Genomic DNA, 22,099 nt, shown 5'->3' with positions numbered 1-22,099 from the left:
TACTATCTGGTTCGTATCATCTTTAAGGATTCTACGTTCGTTTCCATTTTTCTTCGTCCATTATTTAAAACGTATTCATCATCTAATAGTTTTGTCTGTAAATCTCTATCTTACAGACACTTAAACCTGTTATTATTTTATTCTAATCATTTCTAAGTCTTCTACGGTTATTTTTTCTTTATTTTCTTTACCCATTAGTTCAAAACCTATTCTTATTCCATTACTTTGCCCTTTGAATCTGTTCTTTATCACACAGACTATTGAAATCCATTATCATCGTATTCTAATCATCTTTAAGTCTTCTACGGTTATTATTTTCTTTAGTTGTTTCACCCATTAGTACAAAACGTATTCTTAATCCATTATTTTACCCTTTTATTTTTTTCTTCATCTCTCATACCATTTAATCCCATTCTTATCCTATTCTAATCATCTTAAGTCTTCTACGGTTATAATTTTCTTTATTTTCTTCACCCATTACTTCAAAACGTATTATTAATCCATTAGCTTACCTTTAAATCTGTTCTTTATCTTTTAGACCATTAAAACCCATTGTTATCATATTCTTATCCTCTTTAAGTCTTCTATGATTGTTACAATTTTTCTTTTTCTTCATTTATTACTTCAAAACGTATTCATAACCCATTACTTTGCCCTTTAAATCTCATCTTCATCTCACAGACCATTTAAACCCATTTTTCTCCTATTGTAATCGTCTTTAAGTCCTCTACGATTGTTATTTTCTATTTTTCTTAACTCATTACTTATAAACGTATTCTTAATCCATTAGCTTCCTTTAAATTTCTTCTTTACCTTATAGACCATTTACACCCATTATTCTGCTATTCTAATGGTCTTCATCTCCTCTATAACTACTGTTTTTTAATTGCTTCTCCCATTACTTCAAGGCATTTTCATAATCCATTAGTTTGTCCTTTAAATCTCATCTCACAGACCATTTAAACCCATTATTCTGCTATTCTAATCGTCTTTATGTCCTCTACAACTACTTTTGATTTGCTTCTCCCATTACTTCAAGACATTTTCATAATCCATTAGCTTGCCCTTTAAATTTCGTCTTCCTCACAGCCATTAAAACGTTGATAATCTTCACATAATCCTCTATTCTTCTTAATCCTTCTTTTACACTCCCAATTATTATTTTTTCTTTACTCATTCGTGTCTTTAATATCGTGTGTGTGTGTGTGTGTGTGTGTGTGTGTGTGTGTGTGTGTGTGTGTGTAAGCAGTGACAGACACAAACAGACAGACAGACACTGAAAAAAAACAGGAAGCGGCGAAAGAGATAACGAGAGAGAGAGAGAGAGAGAGAGAGAGAGAGAGAGAGAGAGAGAGAGAGAGAGAGAGAGAGAGAAATACAAATATATAATGAAAACATGATAATTTAAAAGTTCAAAAATACTATTAATTTATCCAATGTATGTTTAAATACGGTATAAATGTTCCTAATACTTATATACTTCAAATCTATTCACTTATTTCAAGATGGATCGAGTTGATTAAATATTGATTCTTAATACCATAACATTTCTCTCAATTCTACCATGTCAAGCCTACCATTGTCACTATTTCCTTCTCTAACTTACAAAACTGACATTCTTTATACCATTCTCTATCTTACTCGACCATATCTTTTCTACCATAACACATACACACACACACACACACACACACTCTCTCTCTCTCCTACCATTGACTAAATTTCCCCATATACCATTCTACCATGAACCTTTGAAATACCAGTACTACAATCTACCATGACATTATCCTACCATTTCCTGCCATCCTATACCAACCTGCCTGCCGTATCTCACTTCCTCTACCATTACAACACCGTACCTTCTCTCTACCTAACCTACCATGCCACCACCACCACCACCACTACCACTACGACTACCACCACCACCACGACCCCGGTAAACACCCCAGCCACACCCCCCCTTTCAGAATTTAAACCCCGCCACACCCTCCCCTTCCCCATTTCCCACACCCCCAACACCTCCCCCCCCTTCCAAACCAACACGTACAGTCCAAATGCTTCTTTTTCGGTCCAATAACTTCTTCTGTGGTCGCTTTACAGACTGATTTTGCTAGTCCTTGTCCGGCCAGACTGTAGCGCGCCGCCGTCAGTCTGTCGTTAATAGACTGGCCTGCCATGCTGCTGAGGGGATGTGCTAAGGGTATTCACAAGGGTAGCTTCCACAGGCCATATAATAAGGGGCACTTCAGGCACTCGGGAGGTCGGCGGCGCGCACCCTCCCCTCACGGCTGTCAATATACAACTGGTCGAAATGGCTGGCGACGTCATGTCCTTCACAGGGTCAAGGTAGCGTCTATCATTCCCAAGTTGTGGATTTGGTGTTTTATTAGATCAAGGGGTGTGGTAAATGCACGTGTGTTTTATTGTTGGGTTTTCATTATGTATATTTGAGGTGTTGTGGAGGTTTGAGGTTTTTAGTTTCTCTAGTGACTGTTATGGTTCCCAGCTGAGAGGGTCAAGGCAGCCTCTATTGTCTCCTCACTCTCACATTAAATAAACAATTATCACATGATTACACACGCTTAACAATTCATTGGAAGACAGGATATGCTAAAAATCACCTGAGTTCATATGCATTTAGTTTCTCTTGTGACTATTTTCTTGGTCAGCTGAGAGGGTAAACAAGCCGCTGGGAGGCAGAAGCGGCCGGCGTTTATCATTTCCCACACCGGCTTATCTCTCTAACCTCACTGCTGAATGACCAATTAACCTCCCCCTGGGTGACCTGACCTCCCCTTGCACCAAAGGCTATAAGTGAGGTCAAGCTGGGGAGTGTGCGAGAGGCCAGCAGCTGGTCATCGTGTCCCATACCCCCCCTCCTTTCTTACCCCATTGTTCCCTGGAAAAACAAAACAAGTGATTGAAGTCGACTAAAGGTGTTTTATTTCCCTAATTCGCGATTGTCGGTGAAAATTATAAGATGGACTTGTTTTCTAAGGCCAATCTATTTCTCATCTCTATTTCATAATTCTAACTCGAATTCTGCTGAGTAAAAATACGAGTCTGAATCTTTTTTGCTCTTCTGTGAATTGTATTGTTTCATTTTCTCCTGCCACTAAATCACGAATATTAGTTAAAAGATGACGTGGTATTGTTTTCTAAAGGAGATTTGCTTCTCATCTATACAATTTGATGTTAAGTTGTAGTGAGAGTAAAGATGAAAGATTGACTTTTATAATGTTTTATTTCCTCTTGCAACACTTACGTCATAAAAAAGACACGTGACAGTTTTATTTACACATAATCATATATACAGAACACATTAAATTGAATTATGTACTATGATCATTTGTATTCCCTTTATAACTATCTGTCTTACAATTCAATGGTTCTAACTTGTAACAGAGATAGCAAATCAAGACCTTTCTGCAAACTGAGCAATTCGGTATTGATTACATTGATTGTACCTCTCTCTCTCTCTCTCTCTCTCTCTCTCTCTCAGCAGCTTAATGAGGATGAGGTGTGGAATAGATAATATTATACTGAATATGCTCAAATATGCTTATGTGTAAGTTGAAAGAAGCATGTCAAGAGAAAAGAGACAATAGTTGGAAGTATTTAGACCAGTGGAAAAAAACCAAAGACTGGAGACATGACAAGGCTGAACATTAAAGGCTACCTATGACTGGAAAAGCTGTAAGATATTCATAATGATGCATATAATGGAAAATATGGATGTTGAAATTACAATGATGACTGAATAGATAAAAACTAAGTGAATCTTGGAATGTTAATTTTCTCTCTCTCTCTCTCTCTCCAGCATTACTTCCAGACACTGCCAGAACATCACAGCCTGCTTACATTGGAGAAACACAATACTAAAAAAAATCAATAAGCAAAAATCAATAGAACAAATCTGGAACACTATTTTTTCCATATGAATTTCTTCCATACTGTTAATTCTTTATCTTATATATTTTCTTGAACACTTGAATTAAATCTTTCCTCAGAGCAAACAAGAAAATAAATGAATAAAGCTGAATAAATCCTGGAACATGCAATACTCTTAATCCAGCATTCTCCTTCCATACACTGCCAGTATTACAGCTTCCATATGACAAATAGTTATGTTGAGATGGAAATAGAAATAGATAAATAAACTTCATGAATCCTGGAACAAGTAGATGCCTTTTCAGATATTTGCAGTTTTGGGTGTGGATGGGTAGGTGGGTGGGTGGGGAGGAGCCTTCAACTGTGCTATCCAGTGAGTTTTAGTTGTTAATCTAGTATTTTGCAGGGCATTCCTTCCAGACATATCCAGTACATCACAGCTTCCTCCTATTCAACAAAATGATAAAACTTACTGAAATTCTGGAGCATGTATTTTTCAGCCACTAACTCCAGACAGCTTCCATGGGCAGCCACACACACCCTTCCATGAGAACACAAGGAAAGAGAAGCTGCTAGAAGCCATGAGGCCTACAGGTGGCAGTCTTTCTCTAGGGGAACACAGGAGCAAGGAAAGGGTTCAGTGATTCACATCAATTTTAACATGATCTTTACAACAATATTCAAAATGACAGACTTGCAAGTAGCACAGTAGTATAACTTTAGGTTAACAAATGACAGGGAGGATATCTTCAAACACTTTTCTAATGCCTCAAATAATCAAGTTTTCCCAAATTAACCTGAATAACCTAGACTTCTACACCTCTACCAATAACCACAAGGTGAAATATGGAAGATATCTCCTCACAATGCCACTTGATTATCATAAATTTAATAACGAACGTCTCGCACCCAGGAGCAGGCCACAGCAACACCAGCAGCAGCAGCAGCCCCTCACTCAAGATGTCTTTATTTATAAGCCATTTAGCCTCCTCTATTTACACAACAGGAACCAAGGCATAGCAGAAGCAGCAACACAAACACTGGTGGTGGTTTGACTATCAGAAAGTACTGCCTTGCCTAACATGATCCAGGCAAAGTGCAGCTGTAAGATATAGTTATTGCATACACTCTTCAGATGTGCTAGTAGTGAAACTGAAGAGGGGTGATACAGGTAATACTTTCACATGAGTCCTTGGGTGTGGTGGCTATTGCAAAACATTAAGGAAGCATTGGAATAAGGAAAATAATGATACAGTTTCTATTAGGTCAGTTGAATGCCTGTTTTTTCATTGATTTCTTCTCTCATTAAGATTATTTCAAGTTTCCAAGAGTGTTTTTCCTACAGACCGTGCAGAAATCTTAACTATTACTAGAACCATGAAAAACACTCCTAAAAACACTAAGTAACTTCCACTAGAGCCTGTCAGTGGGAGAGAGAGAGAGAGAGAGACTGGATGAGAAAATGTAGAGAAATGACTTGCAACCAGGCATTTTGTGAGTAACTAAGCAAAGAGCCTTTAAAAACACCACCATTTTCTGCTTCACAAACCATTGGCATGTCAAGAGGTGTTACCCAGTCTATCATTTATTTACTTATACTATAAAAATTCCTCTATTATTACAAAAACTGAAAAAAAACTTGCATATGGGAACTGCATCAAGAAAAAAACGAACAGTAGATAATATTTCCCTGTTAGTCATCACGGCAACAATAGAAAACTGTCGTGTACAAAACAAAGAGTCCACAGTCTTAGGGTCAGCCTGAAGGGAAGGGCCGGGAAGCTAGCTCTGTGGGGGCGGCTGCGGTGGGTTGCTCCCGTCCCCCCCTGGCCCGCTGCCCGGCCCTCCTCGGTTCATCTGCTGGCGAATCTGCTCTACCAGTTCGGGATGTTGACTCTGCATCTGTTCTGCCAGCTGCCGCCCACTGCCAACACAGGAATAATGGAACGTCAAAACCAGCAATGCAAACTGTCATCTAATGAAACCACATGAACAGAACATTACAAGGCTTAACCAGTACTTTCAATCATTCTTCTCTTTCTCTGCTTCTGTTCTGCCAGCTGCCACCCACTGCCAACACAACTACACAATGTCAGAACTGCCACTGCAAAATGTGATCTACCAAAACACATGAACAATAGAACATTACAAGAGTTAACCAGTATCCTCAATCATTTATCCCTTTCTCTGGTACACTCTGGAACTCCCTGCCTCCTTCTGTATTTCCATCTTCCTATCACCTGAACTCATTTTAGAGGGAGTTTTCAAGACATTTATCCCATTCTGTCCACCTCTCTAATGCAAGAGTAAGCCAGTACTTTCAATCATTAATATCTTTCTCTGGTACACTCTGAAACTCCCTGCCTGCTTCTGTATTTCCATCTTCCTATGACCTGAGCTTATTTAAAAAGGAGGTTTCAAGACATTTATCCCATTCTTCAAGCTAACTCTCACGGCCCTGCTTGGGAACTGGCATCTAAGTGGGCCTTTTTGCTTAAAAATTTGTGTTGCCCTTGGCCAGATTTCCCTCTTACACAGATAAAACACTGGAAAAGCAAGCTGTCACCTACCAAACTAACATGAACAAAAGAAAATGACAACCTGCGAACTATCACTCACTGAGAACACAAGGACAAAATAAGCAGGACCAATCTTAGAATAAATCAATAAAAACAATAAATGAAATCTGAGCATACAGGTAAAAATGAATAAATAAATAAATAATCTGAATATAAAGGAAGCTACAAAAAGCCATTAGAACTTTATTTAATACCCAATCTTTTATAGCTCAACACACATTCTCTCTCTCTCTTATTATGATTCATCTTCCCTTCAAGTTGTTTTTCACTTTTATCTCCTCATTCTTCCTCTTCCTCCTCCTCCTCCTCCTCCTCCTCCCCTCTTCTCTTCATTACTCTCTCTCTCTCTCTCTCTCTCTCTCACTTTCTGTCGCTCTGTCTCAAACACTTACGCATTTAGCAGAGCCTCCATCCCCCCAGCTCCTGGGGCACCACCTTGGCCTGGGGAGGGGGCAGTGGGGGGAGGTGGAGGGGAAGGGTTGGGGTTGGGTATGGCACCACCACCAGGAATGCCACCACTGGGAATGCCACCACCAGGAATGCCACCACCAGGGAGGCCACCACCAGGGATGCCACCACCTGGGATGCCACCACCACCAGGCCCTCCACCACCAGCGATCACTCCCATGAAGTTACTCAACCTGGAGGAAGTGGAGAGTGTGTCAGTGTCAGAAGGAATGAGTCAAAGGGAAGGATACAAGAGAGAAATGTAAAATAGTGTTCCATTAGTCCAGAGAATGTCACTGTTAAAATAGAAGGAATGAGTCAAAGGAAAATGTGTAGTGGATAACAAGACATCTTCTTCTTGGCAACTCAATGACCTTGCTTCAGCTTGTAGGCTCTTGGCTTCATGTGTCTTGTTTGACATTTCTCATTTACCCTCATTCGTCTAGCAGGACATTTTTCTCTTCTTATATATCCAAGTGTTTTGAGGAAGTGGAGAATGTCAGTGTCAGAAGGAATGATTCAAAGGGAAGGATACACAGAGAAATGTTAAATGAAGACTGTTCCATTTGTCCCAGAGAGTGTGTCAATGTTAAAATAGAAGGAATGAGTCAAATGGAAGGATACACAGAAAAAAAAAAATGTAAAATAAAGACTCCCATTTTTCCAGAGAGAGTCAGTTTTGGAATAGTAGGAATGAGTCAAATGGAAGGATACACAGAGAAAAATGTAAAATAAAGACTCCCATTTTTCCAGAGAGTGAGTGTCAATGTTAGAAGGAATCAGTCAAAGGGAAGGTAATACAGAGAAAAATGTAAACTAAAGACTGTCTCATTTGTCCCAGAGAGTGTGTCAGTGTTAAAATTTAAGGAATTGATCAAAGGGAAGGATATACAGAGAAAATGTAAAAATAAAGGTTGTCCCATTTGTCCCAGACTTTTGGCTAACTCTATTATCTTTTCTGGCAATCAAGTGGGCCCATTTTTATATTTTTTTGTTGCCCTTGACCAGCTTCCCCCTCTTCCATAAAAAAATATTGGAAGAAGAGAATTAAAAGACTATAGAAAGAAATTAATGGATGGGAAATGACTATAATGAAGAAACAGAGGTTGTATAGTAAAGACATACAGAAGAAATGCAGGTAATGTAGGAGACACAGAGATAAATGTAAAAATATGTAACGGAAAAGCTTATAGTATTGAAAGGGGACATTTAAATTTTTTTTTTTTTTTTTTTTACATTACAAGGGCACTGGCCAAGGGCAAACAAAGTGTTGGAAAAAAAAAAAAATCCCGCTGGTTGCCAGGCCCTGTTAAGAGGAAAGTAGAAAGAAAAAACAAAAAATCTAAAAGGAGGGTCCAGTTAACGTAAGAGGTGTCTTGACACTCCTCTTTTGAAAGAGTTTAAGTCATAGGCAGGTGGAAATACAGACACAGGTAGAGAGTTCCAGAGTTTACCAGTGTAGGGAATGAAGGAGTGAAGATACTGGTTAACTCTTGCATTAGGAAGATGGACAGAATAGGGATGAGAAGAAGTAGAGAGTCTTGTGCAGCGAGGCCGCAGGAGGGAAGGCATGCAGTTAGCAAGTTCAGAAGAGCAGACAGCATGAAAACAGCGGTAGAAGACAGATAAAGATGCAACATTGCGGCGGTGACTTAAAGAATCAAGACAGTCAGTTAGAGGAGAAGAGTTGATAAGACGAAAAGCTTTAGATTCCACCTTGTTTAGTAAAGCTGTGTGTGGATCCCCAGACATGAGAGCCATACTCCATACACGGGCGGATAAGGCCCTTGTACAGAGCAAGCAGCTGGGAGGAGAGAAAAATGGACGAAGACGCCATAGGACACCTAACTTCTTGGAAGCTGATTTAGCAAGAGTAGAGATGTGAAATTTCCAGTTTAGATTTTTAGTGAAGGATAGACCGAGTGTGTTTAATGTAGAGGAGAGGGAAGTTGAGTGTTATTGAAGAAGAGGATAGTTGTCTGGAAGGTTATGTCGAGTAGATAGTTGTAGAAATTGAGTTTTGAGGCATTGAACAAAACCAGGTTTTCTCTGCCCCAATCAGAAACAAGTGAAAGATCAGAAGTTAGGCGTCCTATAGCATCTCGCCTTGAGTCATTTAATTGTTGTTGGGTTGGGCGTCTGTTGAACGCTGTTGAATAATGCAGGGTGGTATCATCAGCATAGGAGTGGATAGGGCATTGAGTCAGATTTAGGAGATCATTGATGAATAATAGAAAGAGAGTGGGTGATAGGACAGAACCCTGTGGAACACCACTGTTGATAGTTTTAGGGGAAGAACAGTGACCGTCTACTACAGCAGCAATAGAACGATCGGAAAGGAAACTGGAGATGAAGGTACAGAGAGAAGGATAGAATCCGTAGGAGGGTAGTTTAGAAATTAAAGGAAATGAAAAAAGGGAAATGCCTATAAAGAAGAAATAGAGGTTGTACAGGAGACATAAAGAAATGGAGGTTATGTAAGAGACAGAGTTAAATGTAAAAATATGTAAGAGAAAAGATTATAATATTGAAAGAGGACATTTAAAGACTAAAGTAAAGATTTAATTAAAGAGAAATGCCTATAGAGAAGAAATCAATGATGTGTAGGATAGAGAAAAATGAAGAAATGGAATGTGCAAGAGACAAAATAGAGAAAAATGTAGAGAATATGTAGAATAAAGATTGTAATATTGAAAGGAGACATTTAAAAGGCTTTAGCAAGGATATAATTAAAGAAAAATGTCTAAAGAAAAGAATCTAATAATGTGATGGATAGATATAAATACAGAAATTGATTGTGCAAAAGACAAAAATAGAGAAATGTAAAGAATATATAAAATAAAGATTCTAATATTGAAAGGAAACATTTAAAAGGCTTAGTAAGGATTTAATTATAAGGTAATGACGATAAAGAAAAATTAAGTTATACAGGTGTCAGAGAGAAAAATATATAAAAATACATATAAAAAATAAATATTGGAACACTGAAAGTCAAAAGAATATGGAGATAACTTAATAGTAAAATAATAAAATGGATAAATTAAAAAGGAAAAAAAAAAAAAAAAAAAAAATAATAGTAAAAAAAAAATAAAAATAAATAAATAAATAATAAAAACAAGTGAAAGATGAGCAGGAAGGTAAAAGAAAAATCTGCTTGAGCTCTAAGAATAAAACAAAAACTGTAAAAGAATAAAATACAGTATGAAATAATAAAAAAATGCAGGAAAATAGTGAACACAATAAAGGAAATGTAATAATGATGACAATATGACTTGAACAATGATTACACCTGTTCACCAAACCCTGAGATATGAAGTGAACAGTGAAACATAAGAGAAAGTGATAGTGATAATGATAATGTTACTTTCCACTGTCTATCACTAAACCTTCACTTGAAACATAAACAGTGATAGTGATAATGACAATGTTATTTTTCACTGTCAATCACTACACCAAACCTTCCCTTGAAACATAAACAGTGATAATGACAACACTGCTTTTCATTCACTATAACTACACCAAACCTTCCCTTGAAATATACGTTGATGATGACAGTATTACTTTTCACTCACTATCACAAAAGTAAACCAAACTAAACTGGTAATCTCTGGAACTACTTGTCTGCTTCTGTATTTCTATCTTATCTCCTACAATACTGGGACACATCTTTATCTTGAGATTTGTATAGGACTACACCATTTTATTGACATTAGGAAGGGTCTATGGAGGTCAGAAGATTAATGGCCAGTCTTCACTATTTCAACCCCCTACATGAGTTTCTGAGGCTGTATAAAATCACTACATAGTAAGCAGAATGAACATGAATAAAAAAAATGTCATGGCACTCGAGGTTAACTAAACTGGCAATCTCCGAGCTTCCCCCCTGCTTCTGTATTTTCACCTTTAACTAAACTGGTAATCTCTGGAGCTTCCTGCCTGCTTCTGTATTTCCATCTTCCTGTGACCTGAACCCATTTAAGAGGGAGGTATCAAGACATTTATGGCAACTCAGACCTGCTAGGAAACTGACATCTAAGTGGGCCTTTTGTTTAATTGTCTTTGATGCCATTGGCCAAATATCTCCTCTTACACATATAGGAAAAAAAAAAAATAAATAAATAAATAAATAGAAATGCATACAAAAAATATAAATGTATGATATGAAACCAAAAATTAATACACTCAACAACTTTACCTAACCTTACCTTACCTGTAATGAAAAGGTGAGTCAGGACAGGTGAGCAGATTGGCCTAACTAGCTGACATTTTACTGCCTTACCCAAACTTTCCACCTTACACAAAATAATAAACAAATTAACAAAAATAAAAAGTGAACAGGAAGGTAAACATTAAGCAACTCACATATTCTGCATGTTAGGGTCTGACATGAGCTGTGTGGCCATGTTCATAAGGGCTGGATTGCTCAGAATGTTGCCCAGGTCTGGTCCACCGGCTCCACCCAGACCACTCAAGCCACCCAGACCGAATGGTAGACCGCCGGGACCACCTTGTGATGAAAGATAGATATATAGATAGATAGATAGATAGATAGTTAGATAGATAGATATACAGATAGATAAATAGACAGATAGAAATACATAGATAGATACAAATAGATAAATAGAAAAATGGATAAATAGATTGAAAGATAGACAGATGGATAGTTAGATTAATGGACAGATAGATAAATAGATAGATTGCTAATTGGTCATACATCTCAAAAATACATAGATGTTTTACTTCAATACACACACAAAGACTGTCCTTATATACTCAAAATTCATATACATTTTCACTTCTTCCAATTAAATAGATAGTTTATTAACGATACATCTGAAAGAAATATACAAAGATGTCTTCATAAATATCTCGTAAGTTTAATACAGTCAAATTTTAGATATATTTTCATTTCCTCCATTTAAACACCTCCCTTCACACACACACACACACACACACACACACACACACACACACACACAGGATTAGCATTTCACTACATGGACAAAGAAATGATGAAGAAATTGATAAGTACTATAAAAAGACCCAGATTGGAATATGCAGTAGTGTGGACCCCTCATAAAAAGAAACACATAAAGAAGTTGGAGAGACTACAAAAAATGGCTACAAGAATGGTTCCAGAATTTGAAGGGATGACATATGAGGAGAGACTAAAGGCTATGAATCTACTAACCCTAGAACAGACAAGGGAGAGAGGGGATCTGATACAGGTTTATAAATTGATCAATGGAATGGATCAAGTGGATAATGAGAAACTGATCCTGAGAGAAGAATATGACATTCGAAGCACAAGGTCGCACAGTAAAAAACTGAGGAAGGGAAGATGTCTGAGAGATGTTAAAAAATATAGTTTCCCGCAAAGATGTGTTGAGACTTGGAACAGTTTGAGTGAAGAAGTGGTGTCAGCAACGAGTGTGCATAGTTTTAAAGAAAAACTGGATAAGTGTAGATATGGAGACGGGGCCACACGAGCATAAAGCCCAGGCCCTGTAAAACTACAACTAGGTAAAAACACACCAAACATTCACCACACATCCACCACCAACACAAACAAATACTCACCACACATGCAAACACACCAAACATTCACCAATACACAACCACACACCATCACAACCAGTCACTTTTCATCACACACCACACATCCACCACCATCACTTAACCAGTCAGCCTTCACCACACACCCACACACACCAAACATTCACCACCACCCACCCACGAACATCACAACCAATCATCCTTCACCACACACACACTCAATCACACATCCACCACCATCGCTTAACCAGTCACCCTTCACCACACCCACCAAACACCCACCACCATCACAATCCTCCAACATACCAAAGCCACCAAATGCGTTCCCCTGAGGAGGCTGTGGTTCCGCCTGCAGTTTCTCCTCAGCGATGGCCAGGTTGCCTCTGTAGCTCTCATTGTCAGGCTCCAGTTCAAGTGCCTTCTGGTAGCACTCCTTGGCCTGCTGGTGCTCATTCAGGCTTGAGTATGCCAGCCTGGGAGAGAGTTGTGAGTCTAATAACTGTTTAGATATGCCTTGGTTTCTTGATCATTTAATTTTTCTTGTTTTCCTTTTTATTATGTTGTAAATTGATATTTTCGCTCTTACAGATCTTAACCTCTTCAGTATCTTGACAAGTTCTTAAATTTATTCTGCTTATTATTTGGTGATTTCATAAAGCTTCAGAAACTTATGTGGAAATGAAAATACTGAACACTCTGGTCATTAATATTCTAACTTCCATAGACCTTTCCTAATGTAAATAAAATCATTTAATATACCAAAACTCATGGCAAAAATGCATCCAAGTATTGAGATAGTTAATAGTAATAGCTGGAATACATTTTAGTAACAGAAAGGTATATTCTATCACTTGGTATTCCTTCTTTAAGCTACAATAGAACATTTTCACTCAAATATTCTATTAACACATAAAATATCTTTAATACAAACTAAGGTATCTTTTAATCGCTTAACATACCTTTTTTAAACAAAAACCTCATACCCTTAATAACACCAAGACTAACTTTTATACACACAACTGTATATTTCATCTCTTGCTATTTTTTTTTTTTACCTACAACAAAACATTTCCATTCTCAGATCTCTTAATAACACCTAAAATATTTTCAATACACACAAAGATATGTTTAATCCTTTACTCTTTCCACTCTCACATCTCTTAATATCTAAAACATCTTCATCACACACAAATATATGTTCAGTTTTTTGGTATTCCTTCTTTAAACTACAACAAGCAACTCCCACACCCACATTCTCACAGCAACTAAGACCATCTCCAACACACACAAACACACAGCAAGCATCCTTTTCTCTGGTAAACTCTGGAACCCCTGCCTGCTTCTGTTTTTCCAACTTATAACTTGAGTCCATTTAAGAGGGAGGTTTCAAGACAATTATCCCATTCTGTCCACCTCTCTAATGTAAGGGTCAACCAGTACTCTGAATCATTCATCTCTTACTATGGTACACTCTGGACTCCCTGTCTACTGCTGCATTTCCAACTTTCATGACCTGAACTAATTTAAGAGGGAGGTGTCAAGACATTTATCCCATTCTCTCTCCGTCAAATGCAAGGGTTAACCAGTACTCTCAATCATTCATCTCTTTCTCTGCTACACTCTGGAACTCCATGTCTACTTCTGTATTTCCATCTTTCTATGACCTGAGTTCCATTTAAGAGGGATATCTTAAGACATTTATCCCATTCTCTCCACCTCTCTAATGCAAGGGTTAACCAGTACTCTTAATTATTCATGCCTTTCTCTGGTATACACTGGAACTATCTGCCTGCTTCTGTATTTCCATCTTCCTATAACTAGAATCCATTTAAGAGAGAGGTGTCAAGACATTTATCCCATTCTCTCCACCTGTCAAATGTAAGAGTTAAAGAGAACTCAATTATTCATCTCTTTCTCTGGTACACTTTGGAACTCTCTGCCTGCTTCTGTATTTCCATCTTCCTATAACTAGAATCCATTTAGGAGGGAGATTTCAAGACATTTATCCCATTCTTCTGGCTAACTCTCTTAAACCTCCTTAGGGACTAACCTCTAAGTGTTCCTCTCTAATTTCTGCTGCTCTTGACCAAATTTCCCTTCTGACATAAAAAAGAAAGAAAAGAAAGCTTACCCCATCCTGCCATATGCCTTGCTGTACTGAGGCTCAATCTGCAGGGCCCTCTTGCAGTCCTCGATGGCCTCTCGCTGACTGTTAAGCTTGCTGTGGGCGGCCGCTCTGTTGCAGTAGTACACAGCATTGCGGGAGTCCTTGTTGATGGCCCTGCGTGGTGGTAAGGAGAGAGTTATAGAGGATTATATTGGTAGTTTGGACGATTATAGAGGATTATACTGGTAGTTTGAAGGATTACAGAGGATTACATTGGTAGTTTGAAGGCTATAGAGGATTACATTGGTAGTTTGAAGGATTAGAGGATTACATTGGTAGTTTGAAGGATTAGAGGATTACATTGCTAGTTTGAAGGATTATAGAGGATTACATTGGTAGTTTGAAGGATTATAGAGGATTACATTGGTAGTTTGAAGGATTATAAAGGATTACATTGCTAGTTTGAAGGATTATAGAGGATTACATTGGTGGTTTGAAGGATTATAGAGGATTACATTGATAGTTTGAAGGATTATAGAGGATTACATTGGTAGTTTGAAGAATTATAAAGGATTACATTGGTAGTTTGAAGGATTATAGAGGATTACATTGCTAGTTTGAAGGATTATAGAGGATTACATACATTTAATAATTTGAATATTTATAGCTAGTACCTTTTATTTATCTATTTATTAATCTATTCTTATGTAAGGAAAAATCTGGCAAAAGGTAACGAAAATGATTAAACAAAAAGGTCCTCTTAGATGCCAGTCCTCAAGCAGGTCTGAGAGTTCAATGTTGAGTGCTTTGTGAGTTTTTAGTGTTTTTGTGATAGTTGAGGGATAGTTTGTTTGAAGGAGTGTAGTGGTTATCATTCTTAGGACAATAAAATAGACATGTGGAGTAATGTACGTCAAGGATAAAGGTTAAAGTACAACAGTGACAGCTTTAAGACTCAAGATACCAATTTCTTCCTTTCTTTCAAAATCTAACTTTGTCAACTCTATATTTCTCTTATCCAATGATAGGATTTTTCAGTCTTGCTATCATTATATCCTCTAAACAGCTTATAAAATCATTTCCTACCACCAATTTCTTTCTATCTCTTTCAACTAACTCAATATGGTACAGTGGAACCATGCATGCTTTGGGGTCCAAGGGTCTCCAAACGCACGGGTTCGAATCCTGTCCACGGTCCGAGTGTTGGTTGGGCTTCCTCACTCGGGGCAACGGTTTCCTAGCGGGTGGGCTTTGAGATAGGAGGTACACCACAAAATATCCCCTTTAGGTCATAAATAATAAAAAAAAATCTAACTCTATTAAGATAAAACTTTATATTCTTATCTAATTACTGACACAACATTTTGCTTTCACTTTTACTATTCTTGTTATATCCTCTAAAATGCTTAAAAAATCAATTCCTTCCTATCTTTTTAAAAAATCTAACTTTATCAAGATTGAACCCTGTATTTCTATCTAGTTACTGACAACACTGCTTTCACCCTTCTTATATCCTCAAAAACACTTATAAAACTTCAATTTCTGCCACCAATTTCTTTCTATCTTTTAAATCTAACACTATTAAACTAAACTTATATTCTTATCTAATTACTGACACAATTTTTTGCTTTCACTCAATATTCTTGTTATATCCTCTAAAATGCTTACAAAATCAATTAATTCCTATCTTTTTAAAATCTTACTTTATCAAGATTAAATCCTATATTTCTATCTAATAAATGACAACACTGCTATCACCCTTGTTATATCCTCAAAAACACTTACAAAACCTCAATTCTTACAACCAATTCCTTCCTATCTCTTTTAAATCTAAGCCCTATATTTTCTATCTAATTACTGACACAAGATTTTGCTTTTCATTCTTCTTCTTATATATTTATTTATTTTTGACATAGGGAAGAGGGCCAGCCAAGGGCAAAAAAAAAAAAAAGGATTAAAGAAAAGGCCCACTTGAGTGCTGGCTCTCCAAAAAGTTCTAAAGCATCAGCCAAAATTCTGGAGCAAATGCCTCAATACCTCCCTCTTAAAAGAAGACAAGTCGTAGGAAGTCGGAAATACAAATGCAGGGAGGGAGTTCCAGAGTTTACCAGTGAAAGGGATGAATGGTTGAGAGTTGGACAGAATAGGGATGAGAGGAAGAAGAAAGCCTTGTGCAGCGTGGCCACAGGAGGAGGGGAGGCATGCAGTTAGCAAGATCAGTAGAACAGTTAGCATAAAAATAGCGATAAAAGATAGAAAGAGAGGCAACATTTCGGCGGTGAGAAAGAGGCTGAAGACAGTTAGTCAGAGGAGGGGAGTTGGTGAGACGAAAAGCTTTTGATTCCACCCTATCTAGTAAAACTGTGTGACTGGATCCCCCCAAAACATGTGAAGAGTACTCCATACACAGGTGGATAAGGCCCTTATACAGAGTAAGCAGTTGGAGGGGTGAGAAAAAATGGCAGAGATGTCTCAGAACATCTAACTTCATAGCTGTTTTAGCAAGAGATGAGATATGAAGTTTCCAGTTAAGATTACGAGTAAAGGACATCCCAAGGATATTCAGTGTGGAAGAGGGAGACAGTTGAGTGTCATTGAAGAAGAGGGGATAGTTGTCTGGAAGGTTGTGTTGAGTTGATAGATGGAGGAATTGAGTTTTTGAGGCATTGAAAACTATACTAGATTTTCTCTGCCCCAACCAGAAATCTTAAGAGAGATCGGAAGTCAGGCATTCTGTGGCGTCCCTGCGTGATCTGTTGACTTCCTGAAGGGTTGGGCGTCTCTGATAGGACATGGAAAGATGTAAGGTGGTATCCTCAGCGTAGGAGTAGATAGGGCAAGAAGTTCGGTTAAGAAGGTCATCCTTGTTATATCCAAAAAACACATGCAAAACCTCAATTCCTACCAATAATCAATTACTATCCTTTATTTAAATCTAACTTAATCAACCTACATTTCCTCGATGCCAATTGCTGATGCAGGATTTTGCTAGTCATCTTTGCTATGTCCCCTATACCACTTATACCTTAGTTCATACTTTCTTTCTCTCACCACTATTCTGTCCACCTCTCTAATGCAAAGGTTAACCAGAAATTTCAATCATTCATCACTTTTCTCTTGGAAACTCTGGAACTCCCTGCTTGTTCCTGTATTTCCATCTTCCTATGACCTGAACTCATTTAAGACGATGGTTTCAAGACATTTATCCTATTCTTTTGGCTAACTCTCTAATGCAAGGGTTAACCAGTAGCTACTCTCAATCATTCATTCCTTGCTCTGGTAAACTCTGGAACTCCCTGCCTGCTTCTGTATTTTCATCTTCATATAACCTGAAATCATTTAAGATGGATTTTTCAAGACATTTATCCTATTCTTTTGGCAAACTCTCTCAGACCTGCTTGGGGATTGGCATCTAAGTGGGCCTTTTAAGTAATTGTTTTTGTTGCAAATGGCCAGATTTCCCTTCTTACATAACAAAGAAGAAAAAAATTCATTACATCTTGAAATCTGTTTTTATTGAACAAAAATTTTAACCTTTCCTACCATATTTCAAGTGAATTTTGACCTCTACTACATGAAACAAAAGAGAAAAAAGAAAAAATCCATTATATTTCCATTAAATCTATCTTAAACTAACTAAAATTTTAACCTTTCCTTTGTATTTCAAGTGAATTTTGACATTAACTGACCTAGTGTAGCAGTCGAGAGCTTCCCTGAACCTCTCATCACGCATCAGTTGGTTCCCTTCATTCTTCAGCTTCTCCGCCTCAGCCTTCTCCTCCTCGCTGGCCTCCTGCTGGGGTGGGGCCTCGGTTTGCTGGGCGGAGGCTGCCCTCTCCCCTACAACCTGCACAGTTTACGGGGAGACAAAGGTAGATGGTATTTGACTGAGGCCTCTATCAGTCTGCCTTGTGGTTCATTAGTGTGTGTTCTGGTGTTTTTATTGAGTTATTAAGTGTTGGTGTTATTCTGTACATTTATTATATGGTTTGTTAGTTATGTGGAAAACATACAGAAAATCATATAGACGGAGGAAAAAAGAAAGAGAAAAGACAAAATACATAGACACAGTGGCAAAGCAAGATAAAAACAGAGAGAGAGAGAGAGAGAGAGAGAGAGAGAGAGAGAGAGAGAGAGAGAGAGAGAGAGAGAGAGAGAGAGAGAGAGAGAGAGAGAGAGATACAACCACTCAAAGAAAAAGACAGAAAGAGACACATAGAGAAACAGAAACAGAAAAAGAGAGAAACAGACACACACACACACACACACACATACACACAGACATCACTCACTGGCGGTTCACTCTTCACAGCCTCGGCAAATATCTGATAGATAGAACGTGATGTAGCCAAGTCTGTCTGGGAGAGAGACACCCCATAAGCTGTCTCAAGGCACTGAATAGCCACCTCCACACTCTCCACCCCCTCCTCCGTCAGTCCTCCACCTGCTGCACCTCCACTGGCCTCCAATTGGGACTGCAGGAACTTGATGACTGAGTAAATGAGGCGATTCACCACTTCCCTGAAAAATCAAGTGGTTGTAGTAGTGGTGGTGGTGGTGGTGGTAGTAGTAGTAGTAGTAGTAGTAGTAGTAGTAGTAGTAGTAGTAGTAGTTGTTGTAGCAGCTGCAGCAGTAGCAGTAGTGGAAGTAGAGGAGGAGGAGGAGGAGGAGGAGGAGGAGGAGGAGGAGGAGGAGGAGGAGGAGGAGGAGGAGGAGGAGGAAGAAGAAGAAGAAGAAGAAGAAAAAGAAGTAGTAGTAGTAGTAGTAGTAGTAGTGTTGGGGTGTGTGTGTATATTTTTTCATTTTGTCTTATTCTCCTTTTTTGTTAAGTTTTAGAAAGATGAAAAGTAAAGAAGAAATGAAAACAAAAGCAATAGAATCTAGGGAATAGGAGGTACAGTAAATAATTATGAAAGGAAAAATAAATAAATGAAGATGGAAATGAAAATAAATGAACAAGAATAGAAATAAAGTAAAAGGCATAAAAGAAAATTAGTAAAAGAAGAAATATGCAGATATGGAAAAAAGTAAGAGAAATAAATTAATATAACAGAAATGAGAGAGAGAGAGAGAGAGAGAGAGAGAGAGAGAGAGAGAGAGAGAGAGAGAGAGAGAGAGAGAGAGAGAGAGAGAGAGAGAGAGAGAGAGAGAGAGAAGTGAAAACGAGTGCAGCAAGAAATAAAAAAAAACATCAGAGAAAATAATTATTTTAGAGAGAGAGAGAGAGAGAGAGAGAGAGAGAGAGAGAGAGAGAGAGAGAGAGAGAGAGAGAGAGAGAGAGAGAGAGAGAGAGAGAGGTAAAACAAACACACCGAAAGTACGCAAAATAAAATAAATCAGGAATATACAAATAACTCGGATAAAAATTTAACAACTTAAGACTCGAGGCACTACATCTCAGCTCTGGCACTCTTCAACACTGGACACTGGCACCCCTAACCACTACACAGGCACTGGAGGGTACTACCTGTCAGCTGGCTACCAGTGCAGGGGTAAATAACAGGTAAATACTAACGAAAAGTAGGAAAGACCATAACTCACTTCTCCATGGCGGTGTGTTGCCTCTGTACTGACTCGCAAACTGTCGACATTTCACCCGGTATTGTAATTGTTCAACTTTCTCATTTAAAATGTAGTATTAATAAATAGAAAATAATAAGATATTGACATTGACTATTTTAAGATTGATATTACTCATGTATATTGTTTATTTCAATACATTGGTAAATTGTCGACATTTGCTGGATATTATAAGAGTTTCACATTTTCGTTTATAAAGATAAAATTAACAAATTAAAATTTATATAAGATTGATATAATTTTATGTTAGATATGAATGTGATGAGATATATGATCTTGACAAATTATCAACATGGAGAAAATTGCTGCTAAATCTTCAGCCGCCTCAAGCCGGCAATACCGAGCAATAATCCTTCCAATTGGTTGTCGGTACAGACGTCTCGACCCCTACATGATTAAGCAGCCTTCCTATCCTTATCCTTACTCAGAGTAACATGTTAACTCAAGGGATTATAATTGATTAATATCATAGGCCGAAGTCGTGATTTGTAAATTAAGCCACACTTTTGTCAACCTCATGTCTGACTCCCAATCACCACTCCCTTCTGGTTTCTACATGAGAACTATTATAAAACTAATACCCTTAAACTTCTATTGTGTGTGTGTGTGTGTGTGTGTGTGTGTGTGTGTGTGTGTGTGTGTGTGTGTGTGTGTGTGTGTACTATGTATTTCATGTTTGTATGCTTAGATTAGTGCAGGAGTTCACAAGATTTCCAGGGAGACTCAGATGGCTTATCTAAGAATATCTTATAGAGAACCATTCCATACTGAATTACCGTCACGAAATTATCATTCCAGGAGTATTGAGATGGCTGATCAAATAATATCCTTTGCAGTGCCGCTTCATGTTGAGTTACCGTCTGCCACTAAGATAACATTCTGATCGATGTCAGATTATTGGTGGTTCGGATAGAAAGTCTTATAAATCAAGGGGTTCTTAAAGACTAAAATGGTTGAGAACCTCTGGATAAGTGTATGTACTGTGCATATAGGCATGTATATGTGTTGTACATGAAGGAGAAGAAATGGGCGGTGTATCATTAGGCTTGAAGGTTGATTTTTATTAGTATACTGTCGCTTAAGTCTCTCTCTCTCTCTCTCTCTCTCTCTCTCTCTCTCTCTCTCTCTCTCTCTCTCTTTAAAAAGGTAACCATTACTTTCCCAATTACACAAGCGTTCATTCTGATTATGGTAATGAATGTGTGTGTGTGTGTGTGTGTGTGTGTGTGTGTGTGTGTGTGTGTGAGTGTGTGCAACTGCGTATATTATTACTAAATTGTTATTCGAGCTAAAAAATAAAACCCTAATTCATTGTTGTTGTTTTTTGTTACTAGAGAGAAAGAAAGGAGAAATGGGACTAGGAGGAGGAGGAGGAGGAGGAGGAGGAGGAGGAGGAGGAGGAGAACAATATTATAAAGGAAGGAAAAACATGAGGTATGGGGAATAAGGAAGAGGAGGAAGAGGGAGAGAAGAAGGAAGAGGAGATAGCAGAAAAGGGTGTACGTTTGATTTCATATATTGGGCTCTCTCTCTCTCTCTCTCTCTCTCTCTCTCTCTCTCTCTCTCTCTCTCTCTCTCTCTCTCTCATCGCATCTCTACTGCCACTGCCATTTCCTCCTGCTCCTTCTTCTCTCTCTCTTCCTCCTCTTCCTCCTCTTCCTCCTCCTCCTCCTCCTCCTCCTCCTCCTCCTCCTCTCACAATTTCCTTTAGTTTTCAGGGAGGGAATTTCCACATTTATGACTTAGAGAGAGAGAGAGAGAGAGAGAGAGAGAGAGAGAGAGAGAGAGAGAGAGAGATTTTTATGAGCAATAAAAAACTTGAACCTATTTAACTTTGTAATTGTATTGTTACTATTATCATTATTATTATAATTATTATCATTGTTGTTGTTGTTGTTGTTGTTGTTGTTGTTGTTGTTGTTGTTGTTGTTGTTGTTGT

General features: G+C 38.1%; 2 protein-coding genes across 18 annotated transcripts in view; both read right to left on the bottom strand.

Moving 5' to 3' along the window:
* LOC123507576 (phosphatidylinositol-binding clathrin assembly protein LAP-like) overlaps nt 1-2,310 on the bottom strand; it is a 56,530-nt gene extending 54,220 nt beyond the window's left edge. For all 16 annotated transcript variants that reach the window (XM_045260528.1, XM_045260541.1, XM_045260536.1 and 13 more), the window contains exon 1: nt 2,048-2,310. In XM_045260528.1, the coding sequence (XP_045116463.1) occupies nt 2,048-2,177 (130 nt within the window). In that variant the 5' untranslated portion in view covers nt 2,178-2,310. The remainder of the gene's footprint in view (nt 1-2,047) is intronic.
* Nucleotides 2,311-4,532: 2,222 nt separating this feature from the next.
* On the bottom strand, nt 4,533-20,162 carry LOC123507475 (small glutamine-rich tetratricopeptide repeat-containing protein alpha-like). 2 transcript variants are annotated; one of them, XM_045260382.1, is made up of 8 exons: nt 20,122-20,162; nt 18,873-19,101; nt 18,270-18,427; nt 14,605-14,754; nt 12,780-12,946; nt 11,280-11,424; nt 6,863-7,111; nt 4,533-5,815 (listed from the first exon to the last, which is right to left on the bottom strand). In XM_045260382.1, exons 1-8 carry the CDS (start codon nt 20,127-20,129, stop codon nt 5,674-5,676), a joined length of 1,248 nt encoding a protein of 415 aa, XP_045116317.1. In that variant the 5' UTR covers nt 20,130-20,162; the 3' UTR covers nt 4,533-5,673. The 2 variants fall into 2 exon arrangements, with proteins under 2 accessions (XP_045116317.1, XP_045116318.1); XM_045260383.1 differs by lacking the exon at nt 20,122-20,162 and having other exon boundaries at nt 18,270-18,432.
* Nucleotides 20,163-22,099: the final 1,937 nt, after the last annotated feature.

Source organism: Portunus trituberculatus, chromosome 22 (genome assembly GCF_017591435.1).
Source record: "Portunus trituberculatus isolate SZX2019 chromosome 22, ASM1759143v1, whole genome shotgun sequence".
Taxonomy (NCBI): domain Eukaryota; kingdom Metazoa; phylum Arthropoda; class Malacostraca; order Decapoda; family Portunidae; genus Portunus; species Portunus trituberculatus.
The sequence above is the reverse complement of the archived record's forward strand: the minus strand, read 5'-3'. Positions and strand labels throughout refer to the sequence as shown.

What these genes read in the sequence shown, in the direction of transcription:
- LOC123507475 (XM_045260382.1), bottom strand. An exon ending in AAGGCATATGGCAGGATGGG is followed by an intron (nt 12,947 to 14,604) that starts GTAAGCTTTCTT and finishes ACTCTCTCCCAG; the next exon opens with GCTGGCATACTCAAGCCTGA. An exon ending in ATGGAGGCTCTGCTAAATGC is followed by an intron (nt 5,816 to 6,862) that starts GTAAGTGTTTGA and finishes CTGTGTTGGCAG; the next exon opens with TGGGCGGCAGCTGGCAGAAC.